Raw genomic sequence first — 17,372 nt, 5'->3', positions numbered from 1 at the left:
AACGTTGGTTCCTCTTCATTGGAAGATTGGATTGGAAAGACGATGGACTTAGCTGAGATGGTCAAATTTACAGCGTTAATCAGAAACAAAACACTCTCAATATTCATGGCAAATTGGAAATGCTTTATGGACTATCTCCGAGAGACGAAGAAAAATAAATTAATGATTTGTGGTTTTGATTTTTTTAAGAATAAGGGCCTGGGATATCAAAAAGATGAGATATAGAAAAAAGATATTAATTAAACTACAAGATGATTGATACTAAAGGAGGAGGTATTGTAGGCGAAAATCTGTAATGGATTAATAATGTGTTTATTATGTTTTTTACCCCCCCCCCCTTTTTACTTTGTATGGAAACTACTGTCGGCTCTTTGTAGCTGTGTCTTCATTAACTTTCCTTCTTTGCTCTATTTTTTAACTTTTCTACAATAAAAATAAAAAATGATTTAAAAAAAACTCAAAATGTTGGTTCCTCTTTATAATAGATTCATCTTTCTGCTGTATTTATAGGTCAACTGAATTTGCAGATTCCATGGCAAAACCTTTATACTCAACCAGTTGAAGCTGTTCTTGATGGAGTTTATTTGCTTATAGTGCCTACAGCCAGTAAGTTTATTACAGTAGAGTGTGGATAAACCTATTCCTTTAATGTAATACTCAGTGCAATCCTAAACAGTTACACTCTTCTGAAATTAACAGACTTAAAAGAATGTCACTCGATTGAAGTCAATGGATTTAGAAGGCAGTTAACTGTGCTTAGGATTGAACTGTCAGTGACACAAAATAATACTGATCTGAAATATTTTTTAGTCATGCTACTGGTCAGTAATGCTCTGTAATAGATGCTATCAAGCATTATCATAAGAAGCATCCCTCAACGCTGTCAACCTTGCCAAATTAAATATTATTAAATATAAATTTATTATTTATTGTAAATGTTATTTCTCACTGAGACTCAAGGTGAATTATACAGAGTAAAACAATGCAATCAATAGGATGAGACTTCTTATAAGCAATGTAATTGTATTAGGACTGCAAAAGTCAGAAACAAGCAGAAATCTGAAAAAGCATAAGTATTAAATATGACATTTTGGACAATGCAAAAAAGTATAATGTAGAAATATAACACAGTAAGAGCAAGATAATACATATAACAACCAGTAACACATACTATACACAGTAGTATAATCCTCAGTCCCATTTCCTTTATTAAAGCATTCTCCTGAAACATTGGATAAAGACAAACTAGATTTCCAGAGTATAAGTTTTTGAAAGTCCAGCTCCTTACATCAGATAGGAGCTTGACTCTTGAAAGCTTATACCCTGGAAAATCTTGTTGGTCTTTAAGATGTTACTGGACTTGAATCTTGCTGTTCTACTGCAGACTAAAACAGCTACCCACCTGAAACTATCCTGAGCCATAGCCATATTACCTTTATAAAAATGCCCTCCTGAACATTTCTGTTCTACATAGTTTGCAGAATGCCAGGAGCATGAGAGTTTTCTGGCTGCACTGAACCTAGGAGCAGGCAGATTGAAAAAAAAGTTTGGAACAGAATGGCCGGAGTTCACAATGCAGGAATTCAAAGGCACTAGGGTAGTAAAATGTTATGAAAACAGGTGTTTTATTCATTAACTAAAATGGCTTTGTTTTTAATAGTAGTGTTTTCATGGCATTATTTTATTGGCGTAGCCACCTCGACAGGGTCTCTGGAGAGGTGGCTTATACATTTTCTAAATTAAATAATCACATTGACACTTCACATCATTGTGAAAGCAAGCAGGGAAAGCATAGTTTTCAAAATAATCCTTTTCTGTGTTACATACAGAGTAACTTAGCATTCTATTTCATGATTTAATTAATATACACACAGCTCGGATAGGTCAGATCTGGGAAGACCTTGCATCTTTCCAACAGATTCTTATATATGTCTAGCTTTATACTGTGATTTTGTAGGCACAACTTTAAGTATTTTTTCCAAATCAATCTCATATCTCATTAAATTAATTTGATCATAAACAGAAAAAAGTTTAATACGATGTTTTATTCTCAAAAGAACAGAAACACTTTCTCCTTATTGCAAATATGCATGCCTTATAACTTAAAGGAGGTGTTTGAAAAATATGGTGAACTCCCTGCTGACACCTAAGTATGTATTTAATTTCTCTACTTTCATGGACTCTTAAGAACTGAAAATATTTTCCTTGAAATACTTTTTTCTGTAACACCTTGTCTTTAGTGAAGCTTTCATTAAATAATTCGTATTCAAACCATTTGTCAGGTATTAAATATGATGCTGAAAAAGAAGAAAAACAACAGTTGGAGGCAAAGCAGAGGGAACTTCAAAGGATAGAAGATGCAAAGCAGAAGATTGCTGATCAAAGTAAATTAACAATATTTTATTTGTGGGAGTAGAAAAGTTACCGCTTTGAGAGTCCCATTCAGTTTAGCTCAGAATGTAGTTAAGGCAAAAAAAAAAAGTGTAGGATTGGGAAAAGGCAATGAATAAAAACTTGTTTTAGGCAAGTTTAAAAAAACTGTAGGCCCCTAGGCCTTTGGCTGTGATTTTTAGCATGCATAGTTGGATGCTGGGCCAATTGAAGTCAGTATGACTAACTTTTGAATAAAGTTGCTTAGATTGTTTATCAAGATTTCAGTAATGAATGAAAAAAGCTAACTTGTAGACATTACAGAGCTGGAGAATATAGCAGGCATCTTGCAAAAAGCTTTTATGGTTGCTTGTGGTTGAATGTTACTTAACTGTAATATATTTTAGACAGTTTCAATTGTAATTTCTTAAGCACCATTATTTTAAAAATGCGGTATGTGCTTTTGCCAAAGACTGAGTGTGCCACGTTTTGGCCACTAATCATTTTAGAGGTATGTTTCAGGTAGATTGGTTTCCCACTTGGTCAATTATTTAGGAAGCCATAAAATCTGTACTACTAATGGTACAATCACTTCGATGAGCATACTTCTCCCTGTTCATTCAGTGAGCAGTGCTTTTTGCCAATGCTGCAGACTGAACAGGTACAGAAGGAGGATCTGTGCAGTTCTGAATAGCCCAGCAACACAATTTCCCTGTTGTAGAGATGGTGTAGAGGTATCTTCCATGCTACTGTCCCTCTGTGCCATGCACTGGGAAGTGTTTAACATGCACTTTTTGATATATATTCACTTCATCTTGTGGAGAGGCTATAGCACAGCTGTAGAGAATATGATCTGAATGCAGAAAATCCCAGATTGAAACCTAATACTTTTGTTTAAAAGGATCACATTAGTTGTTATGAGAGAAATCTCAGAACCTGGAGAGTCAGAGTAGACAATAGTTGCTAGATGGGCCAGTATAATCAGCCTATGGTAGCTCTTTATGTGATTTTCTATTTGTCAGAAGTTGAAATTGCTTTTCACTGGATGTGTTATTGAGCAGCATGTTTCTAAATCTAGATGTAGTTTATCACTTAGCACACGAGAAGCACTATGCAGAGCAAAACTAGTCTACATTACATGTGTGATTATCTTTGTATTTGCTAATACTAGGCCCCTAGTTAAGATGTATAGCATTCACCTGCTGAAGTTTGGTAACTAGCCCCCTTCATTAGTCAGTAAGCTTAATAACATTGGGTTGTTCTTTAATTTAGATAAACCACAAGAGAAGCAAGACACTTTCTTAGAAAAGCTGATAACTCAGGTCATCAAAAATCTTCAGCTGAAAATTTCCAGTATTCATATTCGATATGAGGATGATGTAAGTATTTGAATATGGGACATTCTTAAATAGTTGTTGTAGACAGAAATAATTTCATGCTCAAATTTCCACATTACAAGGAAAATGAAAATATTGCTCCATTAATTTAGGCTGTCAGATCTTTGTGCATGTTGTATAATTGCAGACTGAACTTCCTGTAAATAGTGGAACTTGTGAAAACTACATTTGAATTTTGTGTTCATTTTATTTTTCAAACTCTGACATACTGTGGAAGATTCTAGGCAGAAAATTCAGCAGTTATTTCTCTGCTAATTCCAGGGCGTGTAGCTTAAGGAATGTTGTTTTCTATAACAATCTCTGTAAACAAAATAAAACCCCTGCTTTTGGTCTAAACAGTAGGACACACAAGAGAAAGGGAAAGTCTTGGATCCCACAGTAAATCTCTGCTAACAGAAGACATTTCCATCAGCAGAACTGGAGCTCTCCTCCTGTGCAAAATGCTATTCCTGGGACACATGTTCACCTCAGGGTGAATTGGAGGTGTAGACTGGGAGGGAGGAATAGCTACTCTTTCTTAAGGAGAAATTTATCGCAGAATGCAAGACAATGGAAGGCAACAGTGGAGAAAGGAGAGGAATTTGACAGTGTGAAAAGCAGCTGGTATTTAAATGCAGTTGAAGCCAGACTAATCCCACGCCCTCCCCTGTTGGGTTTCATATAATTTTAATAGCTTTCACACTCAAGAATTCAGTGACACCAAACTTTTATAAAAATTATCCTCAAAATAAATATAAATATCAAGTAGATACACTGTTTTACCTCTTCTTGGCAAGAAAAGGCTTATAAAATCAGGTTAAAATGTCAAGTAGTTCAGTTTTGCATTAGATCATGTAGAAGAACTGCTTGGGTCTGGCCGATCCTTGCCAGTAAGGAGCACTGAGTGGGAAAGAAGTTTCCTTCACCCTTGTCCTTCACCTCTCTTCTGACCCTGCTTCTTAAAACCTGAGGAGCAAGATACAATATGTCCTTCTTGACCTGTTTCTCTTTGGAAATTCCATGTGATCTGAGCAATTCTTGTGGGAGGCTGCCGCCGCCCCTACGTTCCAACTGTGACCCATTTCCTTGGTTTCCCACCCCTGACTCAAGGTTGCATCCCAGTTGATCATCAGGTAGTGGGCTGTTAAAGGGCCAGTCCTTGTAAGGCCTTGGAGCAGCAGCTTTTCGCTTAAAGGTGGCACATTTGTTCTGACTTTGGTGCATGGACACTGAGGGCGAGTCCCTGAGTCCCCGCAGAGTTAGGGAGCCCAGGGGTTGCTTGGGTCCCCAACAAGCAATAGAGTTGCCGTGTGGCCTGAAGAAAAATATCTTGTCCCTTTAATAGAGTCTTAATGTATAGAGATGGACAGCTGAAGATTTTCATGACGTGAAGGTAAAGGGTATCACCTGGTATAACATTCCATGAAACCTTGATTAAATGAACAGGACTTTTTCTGCAGGACAGTTGACAAACCTACCAGGCAGCTGTATTATGTTTTGAACTTCTATGTGTTGCACAATTTTGACTCTGTACATAGTGAATTTAATATTTTTGGTTTTTCTTTCAGATAACTAACAAAGATATTCCATTGTCATTTGGTGTCTCACTTCAGAATCTTAGTTTACAGGTATTTCATTCTAAGCACTATTGTATCATCCCATTTTTAATTTTTTTAAAAAATCACCTTCCCAGCTTCATGTGGACTTTTCTGCCCGGTAGTTTTTTTTTTGAAAAGGTATAAAAAAATTAATTTGTAGTGCACTTAATTGGAAAGACTCTGGCAGTCAAAACAATAATTAGGAACATGAAAACAGGTAAGTGATAAGAAACATGAATCACCAAAAGCAAGCATGAATAAAAATGCTATGACTCACCCCCCTTTTGACTTATATAACTCAAATGACACAAGAGACATTTTTAAATTCAAAAATAACAAAATATTTTATTTAACACAGAAGGGAATGGCCAAGTGAAATTAGGGGTTGAAAATTTCTGAGGTAACCCAATATAGATAACTGAGGTAAAATCAGTATATGCACAGACTTAAAGTCTAATGTTTCAAACTAATGAGAGTTTCTTAAGCTCTTCACAGTTGCTTAAATCTTTATGTTGAGAGGCTTTTGTTCTAGTGTTTTCCCAAATGTTCTAGTACACTTCCTTTGAGTATGCTCTTACTCTTTTTGGTTTCCAGAAGGATGGTACTCTCTTTCCAGTACCCAAACCTCTTCTCTTGAAACAGTACTTGTCTTGAGTTTTTAACTGACTCTTAATGTCTCCAAAGGCAGTTTCTAATAATCTGTTCAATCTTCAGAGCTAACTTCCTGTTTGACTGGGTAGGGAAAATCTCCTCTCGCTAGAAGATCTATCTCCTTTCTTTGGCCCAAATGGGAGTCTTCACCTACTTCCAAAACTTCCTTGCGACCCCCCCCCCAGTTCTCCTGTCTGTGTTCTCCTGAGTTCTCCTTTTAGTCAGGGTTGAACCTTGAAACTGTCAGTACTTGACTCCTCTCAGCTAGGGCTGAAATCAGATTTTCCTCTCTCCAGCAGCCAGTTCAGAAGTCTTTCTCTGTTTAGCTTCTGCTACCCAATCACATTCCTTGGAACAGACTGTCACTCAAGGCTCTCTGTCCTTCAGCTGTTTGTACAGCACTGCTAAACTTTTTAAAAGTGCAGTCTGTCACAAATGCTTTATGTACTTTTAGAAGACACAGATCTGGGCTTCAGAAGGTCTTTGGTAGACCACTGAGATATTTTTCATGTACCTTTGCTGTCTCAGCACAACATGCTGATGGTTTTATGACTGACAATATTGCTAGATCAAATACAGATTTTTCTTCTGACATTTAAATAGTGTTGACTTGAATCCAGTGCTAACAACACGTGATTCTAATCCCATTCAATGAATTGTGATCCAGGGAAGTCAGCATGGTTTTGTCCCTAGCAGGTCTTGCCAGATCAACCTGGTTTCCTTCTTTGATCAAGTGACCAGCTTACTGGATTAGGGGAACTCTGTTGACGTGATTTATCTGGATTTCAGTAAAGCTTTTGATAAGGTCCCCCATGACATTCTGATGGGCAAACTGGAAGACTATGGACTGGACTATAGGACAGTTCAGTGGATAGGGAACTGGTTAGAGGACCGCACCCGAAGAGTGGTGGTCAACGGTGTTTCATCAGATTGGAGGGAGGTGTCCAGTGGGGTGCCACAGGACTCTGTTTTGGGCCTGGTACTTTTCAATATTTTTATCAATGATCTGGATGAAGGAGTGGATGGGCTGTTCATTAAATTTGCTGATGATACCAAATTGGGAGGAGTAGCAAACACCCAAGAAGATAGAATTAAAATTCAACAAAACCTGAATACTCTGGAGAAGTGGGCAGCTGTGAATAGGATGTAATTCAACAAAGACAAGTGCACAGTATTACATCTGGGCCACAAAAATGGGAAGCAAAAATACTGGATGGGGGATACACTTCTGGGCAGTAGTATATGTGAAAGAGATCTTGGGATAAGAGTGGACTGCAAACTAAATATGAGCAGTCAGTGTGATGCGGTAGCAAAAAAGGCCAATTCAATCCTGGGTTGTATCAAAGGGGCCATAGCGTTGAAATCGCAGGAGGTCATAGCCCCTCTCTATACTGCCTTGGTCAGGCCACACCTGGAGTATTGTGTGCAGTTCTGGAGGCCTCACATCAAAAATGATGTGGACAAAATTGAGAGGGTGCAGAGGAGAGCGACAAGAATGATCAGGGGTCTGGAGACTGAGTCCTACGAGGAAAGGCTGAGGGCCTTGGGTATGTTTAGTTTGGAGAAGAGGAGATTGAGGGGGGACATGATTGCTCTCTTTAAGTATTTGAAAGGCTGTCATTTGGAGGAGGGCAAGGAGCTGTTCCAGTTGGCAGCAGAGGGTAGGACCCGAAACAGTGGGCTTAAATTACATGCACAAAGGTACCAGCTGGATATTAGGAAGAACTTTTTCACGGTCAGAGTAGTTCAAAAGTGGAATCAGCTACCTAGGGAGGTGGTGAGCTCCCCTTCATTGACAGTTTTCAAGAAGAGGCTGGATGAATATTTGTCAGAGATGCTTTAGGCTGATCCTGCGCTGGGCAGGGGGTTGGACTAGATGGTCTGTATGGCCCCTTCCAACTCTATGATTCTATGATTGTGGAGTAATTCTGGTATGGGAGACTTTGCCAGTTGAGTTGTTAATTTTAGGCTCTGAAAGTTACTGGAATACATTCTCTGAAGAAGATAAGTATAGTGTAGTGGAAGGGAAACAGCCTATAAAGAAAATTTGAAAAATGTGTGTGTGTGGTTTTCATAATTATAGGAATGTGGAGGGAGAGGGAAAAAGTGTGTTGTTCTTCCACATGGACTTCATCAACATGCCTGTGACACGTGTACAACCATAGATGCAGAAGAGTGGGGGAGGGGGACACAAAATTTTGCAGTAAAATTCTGTGATGCAGGTGATCTTTATCCTATTATTTGCCTTTCTGATGTATTTATACTAAAAGTATACTCAGGAGCCTATTCTGTAGTACTTATTTAAGAGATTCTTTCTGTTTATCTTTTAGACTTCGGATCAAAACTGGAATCCGTGTATACAAAATGAAACTGCTAAATTGTTCTATAAGGTAAAGTTCTAGATAAAATGCTGTCTATATAAACCTTGCTTTGGGAAGTAACCAAGTTGTATATGGACATGAAAAAATAAGTAGCTATATAACAGTTGCTGCTAATGATCATTCTGTTTTAACATTATTCTTTAAACTACATCTATTTATGTTCCGCAAATGTAATATTTTTTCTTATCCTGTACGTCTGTTATCCATGACTGCTTGAGTGTTGGTTAAATATTAAGAGTGCCCTCTAGATTTCATGACTGTCTTAGGAGTTTTCAAAGACTGTTTAATTTTAAGGATTACCTCTTTATTTAGGTGATTTCTCTATTGCATTTCTTTTAAAACATCACTGCAGGTGGCTGATAACTAAAAATGTTTTTAAAAATTACAATACAGAAATTTAAGGCTGTCAAAATACAAGTAGCAGTCTTGAAGCTATAGCCACCAATAAAACATAAATAAATCAGCTGTAAAAGATCATTAGAAAGTCAGTAACTGAATCAGTGGTAGAGAAATAACTTGAGTGATTTGAGGATTTCTAAATCGCCCTTCATCTCACAAACAAAAGTTGTATTATTTCAAGGCATATTTCCTTCTTTTTCTCTACAGATGCAACCAGGAGTGTCATTATGTGGCATACTTTATATTTTGGAAAAAAAATTAACATCATGTGTGTTTGATTCCAGAAAGCATTTCCTAGTTGCTGTCGAATTATAAATAGAACCAACTGGTTGGGTTATCTTATAAATCACCTTTGCAGTGCCATAATTTTTTTTAAAAAAACTTTTTAATGATAGCATTGGATACTGTGAAAATGTGAGGAGAAGGAGCTCATAAAGATGGCTCTTCCCTTCCTTGACCTTCCCTCAGAAGCTCCTTAAGTGCCCTGAAAATTCTCTGCTGAGAATTGAGGAAGCCTCATAAGCAAAATACACAAGGGACTGCAGTGAGGAGTATTTAGAGTATTTAATTTATTTTTATTATTATTTATACTGGGAAAGGCGTCATTTGAAATTTCTGCCATAGTTTTGTTAATATGTCTGGACCAGCCCGGTATATACCATCTTTTTCTTTTCTTGGATTGGTTTGTAAAAATTACTACTGGTGTTGACTATATGAATTTTAATAATCAGGAAATAATTGGGTGCAACTGGATTTTGAGAGTACCAGTTGTTTATTCAGAGCCAGAAACACAGATGGACCTGCTCTTTCAGGATTCTATGGGAAAATGTTATCTTTATTTTATGATATAACATTATATAAACCATATAAAATAAGTATACTCCAAGGTGTAGATATTCAAAAATGGCAACATTTGGACATGTGTGTATTTAACAGCAAGGTGTAATATTGCAGGTACTGAAAGATGGCAGTGCAATTGATTTCTGCTTAATCTTTTTGATTTTAGCTTGTTCGATTGGACAACTTTTTTGCATACTGGAATGTGAAGTCTGAAATGTTTTATCACACTGGTTATAATGAATCTTTGGTAAGTGATATGGCATATACTCAGGTTTCTTTAAAAACTTAGTTGTGAAATAGGTGATCTTCTAATCAATTTATATAGCTCTTTTTTAAATTGACCTCTGTACTGTAATTTGTAATCAGTTTTTTAAAGGTGTCCAGAGAGATCCAGGATATTGCAGAATGTCTATTATGGGTAAATTATTAGAAATTGAGGTTAAAGATAGAATTATTAAACACACAGAGGAACAAAGCATGCTGAGGAAAAAGATAGCATGGCATCTGCAAAAAGAAGTCCTGTTTCACTATCCTTTAGGAGCTCTTTGCAAGTGTTTAGGACTAAATGGATAAGGTAATCTGATAGACTTTATGTACTTGGATTTCCAAAAGACAAAGCCCCCCGCCAAAGTCCAGAGTAAACGGAGCAGTCATGTGATAAGAAGTCATAGTTTACGGATTAAAAATTGGTTAAATGAGCAAATTATGGAGGATGATGAAAATCAAAGTGGTTGTAGAAGAGTTTTGAGAGAATATCTCCAAATTGGGTAAGTGGAATAATGTAGGTTGGTGCAATATGATAGACATTAGAGTGTTAAATCCTTACTTTAAATTTGTGCTGATGGAGAGCAAACTGATGGTGACTGAGAAGGAAAGAGATCTTGGGGTCCATCTTCATTCTTCTATGCAGTCCCACTTTGAGACTGCACATATGCAGGCCTGCCGCTTAGAAAAGTTTTAGAAAGCTTTTCTAAAGCTCCAATAGAGACCACTTCTCTCAGAGCACGCGAGAGCCCGTTTTCCCACCGAAATGGTCACATGTTCTGAGGGAAGAGCAATCCTTTTGTTCTCTCTGAGCTGCCTAAAGAAAAACGCTTCTTGTTAGCTCTGTTGTTTGTTTGATCATTTGGTGTTCTTCCTCAGGAATTTGTCTTGATCTTTTTTATTGCTCTTTTGGGGCTTGAAATGTCTCAAAAGGCATTATTTAAGAAATGTATCAAATGCAGCACAAAAATGACCCATATGGATGATTATTAACCCAGTCTGTGTTGCTTGGGTAATGACCATAATGTCGTGGCCTGTAAGTTCTGCCAACAATTCACCCCCAAGGCCAGGAACAAGAGGGCTCTCTCTTTGAAGGCTGCATTTTGGGGGGGAAATGCTCACAGGCTCTGAATCTCATCCAGCTCTTTGTCTCCCTAATTTAGCTGGTGAGTGATGGCTTTGGGGAGGGTCTTAAATCCAGCATGCTTTCTGCTCTGAGTGTCTCCAATCACCACCATGCGGTTGATCAGAGAAGACTTGGAGCTGAAGGCCCACCCTTTCCGCTCCAGGCTTTTCCTGTTTAGGTGCACAGTTGGGGTGAGGACTTGGAGCAGAAAGCACAAAGGAATTTTTTGGTCTAAGCCTTCTCTCATGCATGCACACTCTGTCCCCCTCCTGGTGGCTACCTTTGCTGCCTTCTTCTCCTCCTCCTGGTAACTGTCATTGCTGGTCACTTCTCCCCTTTGCCCTGGCAATGAATCTTGGATATGGTTAAGCAACACCCAACATGGTGGCTGAGATCTTCCAATGTAACATTATAAGGTCACATTTTTCTTCTACTTTGGGTTTTAAATCACTCTTCTTTTTTTTTTTTTAGTTTTCAGGTACTTCTTTTTACTTGAGAGTTTATTTGTAGAAAAATCTCCCATAGTTGTACTCAGCCCCATTGTGCAGTTTGATCTATCTGCTAGGGCCATGTTTAGAATTAGATATTAGATTCTCAATTAACTGAAATGTAGAGCTAATTCTGAACTTTTCATATTTAAACCTTCACAGAAAGCTACTATCAAAGCATGTGTCTATTTATACAATGGGACGTTGCAGGGAATCTTCCTGTCAATATAGCCAAGTTATTTAGAATTATACACACAAGTAACTGTTAACTAAAGTTCATTGTCTGTCTTCTGTGCAGTCCCTGCCGATCGGTAGGTTTTTTAAGCTTAAAGTTTGCTAGGGGGTGTTCGCCTCCCCAGTGCACATGTGCAGCTTTTCCCACTGAAACAGCACTGGGAGGCAGCACCCCTTACCCTCCAGTTCCGTCTTCACCACCAACTGGGAAGATCTTGCTTTGTTGTGCTCGTACTAGAAGAGGAAGGAGGATAAAGGAGACGTGAGACTTCTTAATATGTTAGATAAAGCTCTTTATAAGAGGAGCACAACCTGTGCAATGAAAATGACCAAGACAAATTGTCACTCAGTTTGCCTAGAGTGCTTGGGGGAAGGGCATAATGTGCAAACTCGTGAGCACTGCTGTAATTTTACTTGCAACACCAGAACAGAGAGGGCCAAGAGGATCAAGGCTGTACTATGGGAAAGGGCAATGAAGGCGTCTGATACAAAAGACTCTGCCCTAACTTCCTCAAGCACCAGAGATCTCCTGACTTCACATGGGACCTTGATCCTCGCCATGGAACTGACACAGATCTGACAACCATCGGTCCACTCAACGGCATCTTCATAGGATCCTATTCGGAACTGGCATCGGCTCCAAGCAGAGTCTCACCTAAATCCCTCAGACCCGCACTCTGTCGAAGTCACCAGCTAGATCCGAGCCAGCTCTGTATACAGTGGTTAAGAAGAAGAAGAAGCGGTGAGATCCGAGTCGTTCAGAATTGAAGGGACGAGATCCTAAATCATGGACTTCAAAGAGCTTGGATCCGAAGTGTTCGGATCTGAAGTGTTTGGATCCAAGGCTGCTAGAATCAAAGAGCTCGGCTCCAAGGACGTCGGATCCGAAGACTATGGATCAGAAAGGCTCAGATCTGAAGTGTGCGGCTCGACTTGCGGCGTCTTCTGAGTTTGTGCAGCCCCTGGCCAAGAAGGCCAAATATAAGACCAAACATCTAGAGTCCACCCCAGAGGACAGACTGTGTACACCATCTTTTGTGAGGTTTCCATCATATCATTCCTCAGCCGAGGAAGGAGAACTTCAGGAAGGGCTTGTTCTTGATTACTCCAGTCTGCCTTGAATATTCAGACCTTATTGGGCCTGATGGGAGCCAGTACCTTGGTCATCCCCTTAGCTAAGTCAAATATGCTCAAACTGCAGTTGTGGTTTCTGTTTGTACATGATTTTGAATCCAGGGAGCTGAGCAAAAGGTATTTGATTCGAAGTGCAGTGACCAGCTCATTAAACGGAGAGAGGATAAGAATCTACTAAAAGGTGTAGAGTTTGGGTCAACACAGGTGGACGTAACTGATGCCTCTACGTCAGGTTGGGGGGCTCATTGTGGAAAATGGTTGAGACATGAAAGCCTATTGCACATCAATGCTTTGGAGTTATGTGCAATTCGTTATGCTCTTATAGCGTTTTCAAATACCATCCGTCGACAGAAGGTTCAAATGCTGACAAACAATTGCACGGCCATGTTTTATTTAAACAAGCAGAGGGGCACCATCTCCAGAGTCTTGTGCGAGGAGCCCATGACTTTATGGAATTTGACTGTAGAAAGAGGTGTCTCTCTACAGGCTGTGCACATACCGGGTACCGAAATGTGACAGCAGACAAATTGAGCAGAGTGAAGTCAGAGAATCATGAATGGTCTGTGACAGATGTTTGTTTACCTAGAACCAGTGTTCAGGGATTGGGGCTGCCCCGAGGCAGATCTTTTTGCAAAAGAAGGGAACCAGAAGGCACTGAGATTTTGCTCCAAGGGAGGAATAGGACACAATAGATTCCATGGGAAAGGCACCTATTTTGTGCGTTCCTCTCATCCTATTAATTACTGGGATGGTCAGCAAGATTCAGAGGGACGGACCCTGCATGATTTTAATAACACCCTTTTTGCCCAGGCAACCCTAGTTTTAGCACGTGATGCAGTTGTCCCAGGGTTCATGGTATCGTTTCAGTTCGGAACTGGACCTGTTGACAGACAGAGGGGTATGGTATCACGACTTACCCAGACTGAAACTGATGGCCTGGTACATAGCAGAACAGGGGTATTATCAGAAAGAATAACTGAGATAGTGCTTAATGCTAGAAGGGCAAATACTAGGAAATCCTACGCATTTATGTGGGAACGTTTTAACTGTTGGGTAGCCCAGAAAGTATTGAAACCCTTCAGTTGCCAAATTTCAGATATATTAGCGTTTCTGTTATTACTTAAGGATGATGGACTTTCTAATTCGTCCATTAAGGTATACTTTGCTGCTATCTCAGCATTCCACCCCAGAATCGATGGGAAGACCGTTTTCTCCCATAACATTTCAAAATCTTTTCTTAAGGGGCTCCAGAATATGTTTCTGCCTGTTAAAGAGATAGTGCCCCAGTGGTTGCTCCAATTTGTATTGGCTGAGTTAATGCGTTCTCCCTTCAAACCTCTAGCTAGCGGTGACCTTTGGTTTTTGTCACTAAAGGTCACTTTTTTAGTAGCTATCACCTTGAGCAGGTGAGTAAGTGAACTTGCAGTGCTACGTGTCGACCCTCCCTTTTTAAAGATTCACCAAGGGAAGGTAGTGTTGAGACCAGGTCTCAAGTTTAGGTCTAAAGTGGCAGATCAGTTTCATTTAACACAAGACATTATACACCCAGTCTTTTTCCGTACTCTGTCTACGGATTATGAAAGGGCATTACACTCACTAGATGTACGCAGGGCCTTATTGTTCTATTTACATTGTACAGCAGTATTTAGGAAGGATAAACACTTGTTTGTGTGCGATGCTGGGCTCAAGAAATGGCACAGAGCTGCTGCTCAATCAATAGCACAATGGGTGACATCAACCATTAGATAGTGTTATTCTATGGCTAACTTACTGTGCCCTTTGGAGTTGAGGGCTCATTCCACAAGAGCTCAGGTATCTTCTGCTGCAATCCTGAAGGGAGTCCCTCTACACGACATCTGCAGTGCAGCCAGGTAGTCGTCTTCTGGCACGTTCGTGAAGCACTATGCCTTGGACGTGATGGAGGGAAAAGAATCAGCAGTGGGACAGGCTGTACTCCACTCTTTGTTCCAATGAAGAACACTCCTACCTCCACGTAAGATGCTTGCAAATCTCCCGTGTGGGACTGCACAGAAGATGGACAATGAAAACAGAATTGCACTTACCGTAGTTGCTGTTCATTGATGTCTTCTGTGCTGGCACACATACCCTCCCTCCTGCCCCACTGAGCTCTTCAATACTTACCTTAGGGGATTGGTGGCTCAGGAGAAACTGGAGGGTCGGGGGCACCACCTCCCAGTGCCGTTTCGGTGGGAAAAGCCAGACATGCGCACTGGAGAGGCAAGTGCCCCCAGCAGACTTTAAGCTTAAAAAACCAACTGATCAGCAGGCCTGTGTGTGTGCAGTCCCATGTGTGCCTGCACAGAAGACGTCAATGAACAGTAGTTACAGTAAGTGCATCACTTTTTTTTGCTTATTGACGTGACATAATAATTTAAAACTGTCATGTTTGAAAAAAGACATTCAGAGCTGTTTATTTCTTTAAGCCTCGTTTGCTGAACCATTCAAGTGGGCTCCAGTTTGCTTGAACTTACTTTTCTTATTCAGTTATGCCAAGTCAGTACATAACAAATACAGCAAATGAATGATAATCCTGGTCCACGTAATACAGGACAGATGCATATAAAATTCAACACCCATAGCCCTGAACAGGACAGTTATTATTATAGATAAAATATTTTATTTGTCATTTATAGTCCACCTTTCTAACAGAGACTCAAGGCAGATTACACAGTTTGAGATTAGACATTTCCATAAATAATGCCATACGGTAAATAAACACAAGTTTACAAAGACATGGCATTAGTAAGAATCCAATAGAGTTGAAGAAATGCTGAAACAGAACATAAGCAATTGACATTAGACAACATGAAGCACAGGTAGCTCATCGGAGCACATATTTAAAACAACAGATAGTACATAAAGGCAACATGGGGGTGAAGTCTGTGGTCCCTAACTCATTAGCAAAGCATCTGAGACCCCCTCCCTACAATACAAAAGCCTTTTTTGAATAATTCAGCTTTACATCATTTGCAGAAAGATAGGAGAGTGAGGGCTCTGTTGACCTCCTCAGGCAGGCCGTCCCACAGGGTAGGGGCCACCACAGAGAAAGCCCATGTATGGGCTGCTGTTGATTTCGCCCATGTGGAGGGTGGCACCTGCAGGAGACCCTGTTCAGATGTCCAAAGCTGCCATGGAGAAACATAGGGAGGGAGGTGGTCCCATAGGTATGTTGGACCAAGGCCGTGAGGAGCTTTGTATGTGATAACCAATACCTTGAACTGAGCACGGTAACTGATAGTTAGGCAATAGAGTGACTGCAGAATGGGGTTAATGCTCCTGCTCATTCCTGATAACACTTGCACTGCATTATTTTGCACCAATTGGAGTCTCCTAGTTAACTTAGATGGGAGACCTATGTGTAGTGCGTTATAATAGTCAAGTCTTGATGTTACCATAGCATGGATCCAGGTGGCTAGGTCGGCCATGTCGAGGTAAGAAGCCATCTTCCAAGCTAGAGTGAGGTTGTAGAAAGTGGTTTTTTGCAGCTGCCTTAACTTATTTTTCGAGTAGTTTTCCTTCAAGATCTCTGCCTTCCCAACAAGCAGCATTACTTCTGTCTTGTTTGAGTTCAATTTCAATTTGTTCATTTTCAGCCATTTCACCACAGCTATTCTACTACATCCTGAATCAACTGCATAGGCTGGGTCTATACTTGATTTTTTTTTACATTTATTTTTTTGTTATACCTGTCAATTTATGTCCTCATACCTCAGAGATGGGGCAGATGAGCTTGTTGGCTAGGGCAGGAAGCCAAATTCTCAAGTTTCTGCGTGAACTGGGTGAATAGTGTCATCCAAACTGGATTACTAAGTGATCTGACTATGTGTCTAAGATTAGTACTGTCTGGGCAGATAATCCTTATCCTCCATTTCCAATTCCAAGTGTGGAGAATTTACCTGCCTAGGTGACCGTACAGTGCAAACACATGCTTTATGCTCTTGACATTTCTACATCATCACAACTTATCCGTATTCTTAAACCAGCCTTTTTTGTAGCTCATTTTGTATTTATATGTAGTTATAAAACTATTAATGGTGAATGTTGACCAGTTTAACAGCATTGCTTCGTTTTACATCTCTTTCTTTCTCTTAAGCAAATGTTCTGTAGGTTAATACATAGTTTTAAAGCTTCATTTTAAAACAAACCTTTTTTTCCTTAAAAGAATAACTTAAAGCATGGAGTTGCGGGAGCAAATGTGATTCCAGAAGGCTATGATTTTGGTAAGCCATAGATTATTTTTTCTCGAATGCTGACTGTTATGACAGAGTGCTTGCCCGTCACTAAGGCCACACAAAAAGCAGATGAGGTGGTGGTCCTGCATCTGGATTGTATTGCTTCTGACTGCACATAGGAATTCAGGTGGTGGAGAGTTTCCTTCATGAAGAAAGGTTCTTATAGACAGAAAATTAACTTGTCAGGGAGACTAGAATCTTTCTCCTTGGCAATTGGTATGGTGTAGGACTAGGATCTGGGAGACCCAAGTTTGAATC

General features: G+C 39.7%; 1 protein-coding gene across 1 annotated transcript in view; it reads left to right on the top strand.

Moving 5' to 3' along the window:
- VPS13A (vacuolar protein sorting 13 homolog A) overlaps positions 1–17,372 on the top strand; it is a 179,348-nt gene that overhangs the window by 18,316 nt on the left and 143,660 nt on the right. The window contains exons 4-10 of the mRNA XM_054987202.1: positions 511–606; positions 2,283–2,384; positions 3,643–3,749; positions 5,315–5,374; positions 8,326–8,385; positions 9,782–9,862; positions 17,045–17,102. Of these exons, the coding sequence (XP_054843177.1) occupies positions 511–606; positions 2,283–2,384; positions 3,643–3,749; positions 5,315–5,374; positions 8,326–8,385; positions 9,782–9,862; positions 17,045–17,102 (564 nt within the window). The remainder of the gene's footprint in view (positions 1–510; positions 607–2,282; positions 2,385–3,642; positions 3,750–5,314; positions 5,375–8,325; positions 8,386–9,781; positions 9,863–17,044; positions 17,103–17,372) is intronic.

The sequence above is a fragment of the Eublepharis macularius genome, chromosome 8 (genome assembly GCF_028583425.1).
Source record: "Eublepharis macularius isolate TG4126 chromosome 8, MPM_Emac_v1.0, whole genome shotgun sequence".
NCBI lineage: Eukaryota > Metazoa > Chordata > Lepidosauria > Squamata > Eublepharidae > Eublepharis > Eublepharis macularius.
This window is presented reverse-complemented; position numbering and strand designations above follow the sequence as displayed.